General features: G+C 43.7%; 1 protein-coding gene across 1 annotated transcript; it reads left to right on the forward strand.

The window, feature by feature from the left end:
• The first annotated feature begins 1675 nt into the window (after window positions 1–1675).
• On the forward strand, window positions 1676–10176 carry LOC137332435 (small ribosomal subunit protein RACK1). Its single transcript, XM_067996275.1, has 8 exons — window positions 1676–1899; window positions 2765–2936; window positions 3205–3352; window positions 4183–4278; window positions 8010–8120; window positions 8470–8610; window positions 9525–9635; window positions 10031–10176. Exons 1-8 carry the CDS (start codon window positions 1791–1793, stop codon window positions 10094–10096), a joined length of 954 nt encoding a protein of 317 aa, XP_067852376.1. The 5' UTR covers window positions 1676–1790; the 3' UTR covers window positions 10097–10176.

Here is a 10176-nt window from a genome sequence, read left to right on the forward strand (position 1 = left end):
TGCAAGCTTGTTTATCAGACATCAAGGTGCAGAAGGATCAGGAGTCACTGCCATGCACGGGATTGGGAAAAGAAGCTGAATATATAATCCAGGAATTACAGATATAGCACTCAAGAATTCAGCAATGAATTTTATATGTCATTTCTTGTCTATTGAAAGATTTTTTTTAAAAAAAACAGCTACAGTTTATATTTTTTCTGATTAAAAACTGTTAAAAAGATAAAGTTTAATTTCTGGTATCATAATTTATTTACAGTATTTTAACGGAAAGTGAAAAGCTTAATATCGATAGCAGACAAGTAGATCGTGGCACAGGTGTAGTGCAAAAACAGAAAATTGTTAAAATATACAGCAGCCTTTTCAGAGATGCATTAACTTTTCAGAGACCTTTCAACAATAACTTATAGGCATTTCATAGTATGATATAGCACAGAAGGAGGCCATTTGGCCCATTATGCCTGTGCCTGCTCTTTGAAAGAGCTATCCAGTTAGTCACACTCCCCTGCTCCTTCCCCATAGCCCTACAAAGTATTCAAGTTGAAAGTTATTATTAAATCTGCTTCCATCACCCTTTCAGGCAATGCATTCGAGATCATAACAACTCGCTGCGTAAAAATGTTTCCTCATGTTGCCTCTGGTTCTTTTGCCAATCACCTTAAATCTGTTTCCTCTGGTTACCGACCCTTCTGCCACTGGTAAGTTTCTTCTTATTTACTCTATCAAATCCGTTGATGATATTGAATGCCTTTATGAAATCTCCTTTTAACCTTCTCTGCTCTAAGGAGAACAACTTGTTCAACCTAAGGAGAACTTCTCTAGTCTCTCCACATAACTGAAGTCCCTCAGCCCTGGTAGCATTCTAGTAAATCTCTTCTGAACCCTTTCTAAGGTCTTGACATCCTTCCTAGTGTGGTGCCCAAAATTGAACACAATACTCCAGCTGAGGCCTAACCAGTGTTTTATAAAGGTTTAGCATAATTTCCTTGCTTTTGTACTCTATGCCTCTATTAATAAAATCCAGGATTCCATATGTTTTTTTAACAGCCTTCTCAACTTGTCCTGCCATCTTTGAAGATTTGTGTACATAGACCCCCAGGTTCTGTTCCTGTATTTATATAAACTTATATTTATTTGGTGCCATTAAGTTAGAAAAGCATCCAAGGTGCTTCACAGAGGCGTAGAGAAAATGTGGTGAAAGCTGTTAATACAGGTATGTAATTTTCCGTTCAGTTATATTCATCAAGATATTTTATAGGCATCAACGCTATTCTTTAACTCTCCAGTCCTCTGCGTGTTCGGTCACCTACTTCCAAGTGATTTCTGATGGGTGGTTGGTTCAAAGTGCTATCTTGCCACTGTTATCAGGCGATACAACTCGGGTGGAAAGATAACTGAAGAAAATGGACAGCTCGGTGCAGGAGCATCAGTGGTAACAAGACGACAAACTCGGGTTAAGTGTGGACAAGCCAGCCCCTATGATAGACCCTTCATTCAAGTTTATGTTTTACCACAAACATTTAACCGGTATTTGGAAATCTCACGCTAAGATTTGCGGCTCCATGTTACGTTGTGGAAAGTCGACATTCTCACGGAGGCAATGAGTGGTCTCCATGGCGACTGGCCATCTTGAAACATTACCCAGTGTTCTTTGCGTCTTCAACGTCATATCCGCGCGTGGCGTGAGTGCTTCCTCTTTCTCTGTGGCTGTGGAGAAGCGCGGTCTGGGTTAGGCCGAGTCCTCGCCGCAATCCGCTTCCATCGGACTCGAGGACGCCCGATTTCCAGTCAGAATGACGGAGCAGATGACCCTTCGCGGGACCCTGAAGGGCCACAATGGCTGGGTCACACAAATCGCTACGACTCCACAGTTTCCCGACATGATTCTGTCAGCGTCCCGAGGTACCGGGGGGGAGGGGACGGGCAGGAATCCAGCCCGCGGGTGTTGCCGCTATGCCCGAGACAGAGCAGTCTCTTCCCGGCGCTCCGCTGACTTTGTCCTCTTTCCCCCCCCTTCCTCCTCCTTCTCTTCAATCGGATCTTCTTTAACTTTTGAGTAGATGTGGGTTACACGTATACAGCGTACTGACATTCACGGGTGCCCTATTACGGGGGCATAAGCCGGGCTCTGTGTCGGCAAACAGCAGCTGCGAATTGTTACAGAACTGAAAACGGATTCTCTGAGAATGCTGCAAAACTGCGTTGTGGATAAAACAGGGCAGCCAAATAAAATATAAAGATGATCATCAGTTTAGGCTTGATACCATGCAATTTTTTTTTTGGAAAGCAAGAACTTGCATTTATCTAGCTCATTTCATGACATCAGGACGTCCCAAAGCATTTCACAGCCAATTTTTAATCGCTTTTTTTTGGGAAGTGTTGTGATGTAGGAAATGTGGCAGCTAATTTGAAGTTCTTTATTACTTTGGAGCTAAAGGAAACTGCAGATGCTGGAAATCTGAAACAAACAGAAAATGCTGGAAACAGTCGAGGCAGCATCTGTGGAGAGAGCAGACGTTTAGGGTGCAGATCCTTCCAGAGATAGTTTATTTCAATCCCACTTGAATGGTGAAACAGCTACTGTATCTGTTTATTAGTAAATTTGCTAGCTTTTGGATAAAAGATGAGCATTTTAATACATTCTCTAGTAAACTACATTAGTACTGGGTGGACTCACAACTTGTGGATGGGAAGCTGTAGATAGGTGATTGCAGCTTCAGTCAATCCAAATTTACTGTGTTCTAAAGACTTCATTTCTGTTTTTCAGATAAAACGATCATCATGTGGAAGCTAACCAGGGATGAGACGAGCTATGGTGTCCCTCAGCGTTCCCTCTGTGGCCACTCTCACTTTATTAGTGATGTAGTCATTTCTTCTGATGGTCAGTTTGCCCTTTCCGGCTCCTGGGATGCAACCCTGCGACTTTGGGATTTGACAACGTAAGAATGCAGATAATTCACTATTTTAAGATAGAGATTTGTAAGTAATAGCAACTTAATCTGTTAGAATGATAGAAATTTACAGTGCAGGAGGAAGCTATCTGGCCCTGTTCTGAATACATTTTAAATGCCATGAATGTTAATTTAAAAATGTTGGTCCCAAAACATTTATGAGATTATTGAATATTCTTTGCAATAAATGACAGTGTATGTTTTTCCACAACTTGCTGGATTAATTGATGAGAGGTCAACTTTATTACTCTTCCAGAGGTTCAACTACCCGCCGATTTGTGGGTCACACCAAGGATGTACTGAGTGTTGCCTTTTCAGCAGATAATCGCCAAATTGTGTCTGGTTCCCGTGACAAGACTGTAAAATTGTGGAACACCCTGGGAGTTTGCAAATACACAATCCAGGTAACTTTTTCCTGAGGCTGTGAATTTTATGATTCCTAGTATGACTACTGTGCTATGAAGGAAAAATAGTTACTCACTTTATAGCTAAAATATCAAATTCTGTGGTGACACAGCTTTCAGGCAGTAGGAACAGAAACTGATAAACTGCCAACAAAAAATTCTGCCTGTTTTTAATGTAACCTTAAAAAGAACCTGTTTGAGAATAATCCTCTGCATTGGATTACTATATATTTCAGTGCATTCCTAGTCTTGTGCTGGAAAGTAAATTAATTTGAGCCTGCTTTCATGAGCATTGTTTTACCAAGGAGTTGATAAAGGCTAATGGCATGTGTGAACTTTTCATACTATATATGCCCACCTGAATTGAAAACACTTATCAGTACAATTATTTTATCCTTGGGTTGTGTCTGGAGAGAGTGTTATATTGTAACCGGGTGGAATACCAATAGTCAGTGATTGAGGTGCAGTAATTTGGATTCACTGCATTGGCACAATGTTGATACCAATATGCTAAAGAGGCCTACTGAGAGCACAGTTTATTATAGAAGCAGGTGTGGAATATAAATGGATATAAGTTTACTTGCAAATAACATGGGTGTCATCCATGTTGCAATTCATATTTTTGAGTCAAAATTAACTGTCCAATGTACTTGCTACTGACTGGGTAGTGGCATCTAGTTGACACTTGAAATTATGGAGACATCTGAATTATTGATGTAGTTTCTGGTGGGATGATATGGGGGAAGTGAGAATGGTAAATCTAAATTGTTGTATTAATGTGCCTTTGTTAAATTCTGCATAACTTTATCCACGTCGATTTTTTTTTGTAGGATGAATGCCACACTGAGTGGGTTTCTTGTGTTCGCTTTTCGCCAAATAGCAGCAACCCAATCATCGTCTCCTGTGGCTGGGATAAACTAGTTAAGGTAAGGTGTAGATTAGAATTGGTGGGCGGGGTGTGGGAACAGAACATGCTGGAAATATCAGCAACTGAAAAGTTGGGTTGATGGTTGGATGTAGACTCTTGTCCGAACTAGGACTCCTGCAGAAGCAAATCAGATGTGCTGATCTGTTGGAGGCAGTTAATAGACTTAACGGTTAATGAACTGGTGTTTCAGATCTGAGCAACCTGCTTCCTCCTGTGCCTCACTGTGGTCCACCTTTGACTCTTCCTTTCTACCTGGATAATATTTCTTCACACCTCTATCTGAAATACTCCTTTTTTATCAGCAGAGGCTTTTCCTCACCTGTGATCAACAAGGCTGTTCACTACCTGCTCCATTTCCACATGCAGACCACAGGGTCCCCCTGCTTCTTACCGTCTGTGCCACTAGCTTCTGCTAGTTCATCTTTCATAATTGGACATTGGCATTGCCCGCCACAGCAATCAGTAATGGTGACCATGAAACTCAGATTGTCGTAAAAACCCCCCTGGTTCACTAATGTCCTTTTAGGGAAGGGAACCTGCAGTCCTTACCCAGTCTGGCCTATATGTGACTCCAGACCCACAGAAATGTAGTTGATTCTTAACTGCCCTCTGAAATGGTCTATTAAGCCACTCAGTTGTACAATCCCACTACAAAAAGACATGGTAAGAATTAAATCGCGTGGACCACCTGGCATCGGACATGACAAAGGCAAACCAAGCCCACTTGACCCTGCGAGTCCTTCTCGCTAACATCTGGCGACTTGTGCCAAAATTGGGAGAGCTGTCCCACAGACGAGTCAAGCAACAGCCTGACACAGCCATACTCCCAGACTCTACAATCCTTGGGTATGTCCTGTCCCATCAGCAGGTCAGACCCACCAGAGGTGGCTGTACAGTGATATACAGTCAGGAGAGAGTGGCCCTGGGAGTCTTCAACATTGACTCTGGACCCCATAAAGTCTCATGACATCAGGTCAAATATGGGCAAGGAAACCTCCTCCTGATTACCACCTACTGTCCTCCCTCAGCTGATGAATCAGTCCTCCTCCATGTTGAGCACCACTTGGAAGCACTGAGGGTAGCAAGAGCACAGAATGTACTCTGGGTGGAAGACTTCAATGCCCATTACTAAAAGTGGCTCGGTAGCACCACTACTGACCGAGCTGGCCGGGTCTTGCAGGACATAGCTGCCAGACCGGGCCTGCGGCAGGTGGAGAGAGAACCAACACGAGGGGAAAAACCTACTTGACCTCGTACTCACCAACCTACCTGTTGCAGATGCATCTGTCCGTGATGGTAGGAATGACCACCATGTAGTCCTTGGGACAAAGTCCTGTCTTCACACTGAGGACACCGTCCATCGTGTTGTGTGACCCTATCACCGTGCTTATTGGGATCAATTCAGAAGAGATCTATCAACTCAAAACTGGGCATCAATGAGGCGCTGTGGGCCATCAGCAGCAGCAGCACAATCTGGAACCTTATGGCCCAGCATATCCCTCACTCTACCATTAACATCAAGCCAGGGAATCAACCTTGGTTCAATGAGGAGTGTAGAAGAGCATGCCAGGAGCAACACCAGGCGTACCTAAAAATGAGGTGCCAACCTGGTGAAGCTACAACACAGGGCGACCTGCATGCTAAACAGCAGAAGCAGTATGCTATAGACAGCTAAGCGATCCCACAACCAATGGATCAGATCAAAGCTCTGCAGACCTGCCACATCCAGTCGTGAATGGTGGTGGACAGTTAGATAACTAACTGGAGGAGGAGGCTCTGCAAACATTCCCATCCTCAATGATGGCAGAGCCCAGCACGTGAGTGCAAAAGACAAGGCTTGAGGCATTTGCAAACATCTTCAGCCAGAAGTGCCGAGTGGATGATCCATCTCGGCCTCCTCCCGAGATCCCCACCATCACAGGAGCCAGTCTTCAGCCAATTCGATTCACTCCATGTGATATCAAGAAACAGCTGAGTGCACTGAATACAGCAAAGGCTATGGGCCTCGACAACATCCCGGCTATAGTGCTGAAGACTTGTGCTCCAGAACTAGCCGCACCTCTAGCCAAGCTGTTCCAGTACAGCTACAACACTGGCATCTACCCAACAAAGTGGAAAATTGCCCAGGTATGTCCTGTCCACAAAAAGTAGGACAGATCCAATTTGGCCAATTACTGCCCCATCAGTCTACTCTCAATCATCAGCAAAGTGATAGACGGTGTCTTCGACAGTGCTATCAAGCGGCACTTACTCAGCAATAACCTGCTCTTTGATGCTCAGTTTGGTTTCTTCCAGGACCACTCTGCTCCAGACCTCATTACAGCCTTGGTCCAAACATGGACAAAAGAGCTGAATTCCAGAGGTGAGAGTGACTGCCCTTCATCAAGGCAGCATTTGACCGAGTGTGGCATCAAGGAGCCCTAGTAAAGTTGAAGTCAATGGGAATCGGGGAAATCTCTCCATTGGCTGGAGTCATACCAAGCACAAAGGAAGATGGTCGTGGTTGTTGGAGGCCAATCATCTCAGCACCAGGACATTGCTGCAGGAGTTCCTCAGGGCAATGTCCTAGGCCCGATCATCTTCAGCTGCTTCATCAATGACCTTCCCTCCATCGTAAGGTCAGAAGTGGGGATGATTGCAGTGTTCAGTTCCTTTCGCAACCCCTCAGATAATGAAGCACTCTGTGCCCGCATGTAGCAAGACCTGGACAACATCCAGGCTTGGGCTGATTAGTGGCAAGTAACATTTGTGCTACACAAGTGCCAGGCAATGACCATTTCCAACAAGAGAGAGTCTAACCACCTCCCGTTCAAGGGCATTACCATTGCCAAATCCCCCACCATCAATGTCCTGGGGGGGTCACCATTGACCAGAAATTAAACAGGATCAGCCACACAAATACTGCGACTACAAGAGCAGGTCAGAGGCTGGGTATTCTGTGGCGAGTGACTCACCTCCTGACTCCCCAAAGCCTTTCCACCATCTACAAGGCACAAGTCAGAAGTGTGATGGAATACTTTCCACTTGCTTGGACGAGTGCAGCTCCAACAATACTCCAGGACAAAGCAGCCCGCTTGATTGGCACCCCATCCACCACCCTAAACATTCACTCCCTTCACCACCGGCGCACAGTGGCTGCAGTGTGTACCATCCACAGGATGCACTGCAGCAACTCGCCAAGGCTTCTTCGGCAGCACCTCCCAAACCCACGACCTCTTCCACCTAGAAGGAGAAGTGCAGCAGGCACATGGGAACACCACCACCTGCATGTTCCCCTTGGAAATATATCGCCGTTTCTTCGTCGTTGGGTCAAAATCCTGGAACTCCCTTCCTAACAGCACTGTGGGAGAACCGTCACCACACAGACTGCAGCGGTTCAAGAAGGCGGCTCACCACCACCTTCTCGAGCAATTAGGGATGGGCAATAAATGCCGGCCTCGCCAGTGACGCCCACATCCCGTTACCGAATATAAAAAAAATTGTTGTGATTAAGGACCTACACCTGAAAGGTGACCTATGTTTTCTGTTCCCAGATGCTGATAGACATGCTGAGTTTTCTCAGCTTTTCATTTTTACTTTTTATCCAGACTGGGATTTGGGTCTTTTGAATGTATCTGCTTTGAGTTTTCATGTTACTTTAAAATCGGCACTTGATAGTTGATTAACAAAATGTATAATTTTGAAACTAATTGTATTAAATGTTTACATATTCTCTCATCACTGATCCAGGTTTGGAACCTAGCCAACTGCAAACTGAAAACAAATCACATTGGGCATCCTGGCTATCTGAACACTGTTACTGTTTCCCCCGATGGATCCCTATGTGCTTCTGGAGGCAAGGTAGCTCACCATGGCTTTACATGCTTGCTATTAACGGAGAAAGTAGATGTTTTTCATCTGCTGGATTAGATGGCTAATGTCCCTTCAGGAAAGGGACATGATCAAAGAGTTCTAATTGAACCATCTATGCATATGAAGTCTGATTTCTGTCATTTATATTCTACTGTTGTCCCAGTATTTTCAGGCTGCTCTTGTGGCTTTTGGTTGAAAAGGTGAAATATTTTAAAAACCGAAGCAAGTAGCAGTTCTTCCGTGTAATGTTTTTTATGGAGAACAGAAGTAAGGAATCAGCTGAATTGTCTGTCAAGCTTCCCTCAGTGGTAAGGTAATGGTATTTTCTGTTGTGTAGGATGGCCAGGCGATGTTGTGGGACCTCAATGAGGGTAAACATCTCTACACCTTGGATGGCGGTGACATCATCAATGCCTTGTGCTTCAGCCCCAACAGATATTGGCTCTGCGCTGCCACTGGTCCAAGCATTAAGATCTGGGTAAGCACACTTGCATTTTTGGGTTGAGGTTTTTTTTTACCAAACTCTGGAAGCTGAAGCAGTTAGTGATGGAACAATTTTCACACTTCACTGATTTAGAACAAAACCTTGAGCGTAGGATGTTTTTAGAAGTACAGATTGACACTGCAGATTCAAGCATTTGTTTAAAAAGTCCTGTTGCCTATAATGCCATTTCTATCTCTGACATATCAGACAGTGGTCCATGTGGATATGTGGCTCATGAATTCAGCCAGCTCAGTTATATCTTAGATGCTATTTCTGCCTGTTTGTGGTCTGGAGATTTGAACAGAACCATACATAGTATTGTCTCATTGGGGGATACAGTCTACTCCTGATAATTGTCATTTTTTTTGCACTTAATGAGAACTTCAGTTTATAATTTTTTTAAGATTGGAAGCTAGCCAGGAGCAAAGCCACGGCAAGTGACTCTGTTGTAGAGTGGCACTTGTTCTTTTTATTTCTTCTCCAATCACCCTTTGCCTGAAAGATCAGGGTGGGGATAGACTCCCTTGTTGTAACTGCCCACTGGTTGATCACTGCTTTTGCATATCTGGGAAGATTGGGTGTCAATTCATTTTTTTTTGTAAGAATACTAATGTTAAACAGAAATTACATTTGCTTAAAACCACATTCACCTTTAACTAGAAGCCTTTCCCAATATGTGAATTACAAAGAATGTACAGCATAGAAACAGGCCATCCGGCCCAACAGGTCCATGCCGGTGTTTATGTTCCACGTGAGCCTCCTCCCACCCTTCATCTAACCCTATCAACATTCCCTTCTCCCTCGTGTGTTTATCTAGCTTGAATACTTATATTTTCTTGAATGGTTTTGTATTGTTGTGAGTACTAGTAGAGAATTTTAGAATTTGTGTATTTATGAATTGTTCACAGGACCTGGAAGGAAAAATCATAGTGGATGAACTGCGACAGGAAGTAATTAGCACCAGCAGTAAGGCAGAGCCTCCACAGTGTACATGCCTGGCTTGGTCTGCAGATGGACAGGTACCTTTTTTAATTTGGAGTATTACTTCAAATATGACCAGTATCCCGATGATTATATTCATTCACACAAGTATCTGACCCATATGGGGATGATTACAAGTCCTGCAAATATGATGGGATAATGGACTAAAAATGTTGTAATGGTAATTGTAAAATGTATGTGGCTGTTGTAAATTAGTGCTGTGCATCCAAGAGTTACACAAGTAAAGAGTATTAATGTCTAAAGAACAGTAATTTAAGTAATTTTGGTAGCTGTGCCTCGTTTTAGCTACCAGTTTGCAAATCTGGAATCCCAGTGGTGGCTGGATTGAAGACTGCTTAAACTAGTTTGCCATTTGAAACAAATACTGCCATATTAGTGCTACTAATTGTTGACCTCTTGTATTTTCCCCCAGACGTTGTTTGCTGGCTACACGGATAACCTCATCAGAGTCTGGCAGGTCACCATTGGAACAAGATGAAGTGTTTCTTGCAAGAATATACAGAGAATCTTTACTTGTTCGGGCTGATCTGAAATAAAATATCGCTGTTTTCAACTTAA

The sequence above is a fragment of the Heptranchias perlo genome, chromosome 14 (genome assembly GCF_035084215.1).
Source record: "Heptranchias perlo isolate sHepPer1 chromosome 14, sHepPer1.hap1, whole genome shotgun sequence".
Classification (NCBI taxonomy): Eukaryota; Metazoa; Chordata; class Chondrichthyes; order Hexanchiformes; family Hexanchidae; genus Heptranchias; species Heptranchias perlo.

Bases quoted from the DNA above. Each gene is read 5' to 3' on its own strand.
- LOC137332435 (XM_067996275.1), top strand. From the start codon at position 1,791: ATGACGGAGCAGATGACCCTTCGCGGGACCCTGAAGGGCCACAATGGC. The intron at 3,353-4,182 runs GTAACTTTTTCC...TTTTTTTTGTAG, and splicing joins TTTGCAAATACACAATCCAG to GATGAATGCCACACTGAGTG. The intron at 9,636-10,030 runs GTACCTTTTTTA...ATTTTCCCCCAG, and splicing joins CTTGGTCTGCAGATGGACAG to ACGTTGTTTGCTGGCTACAC.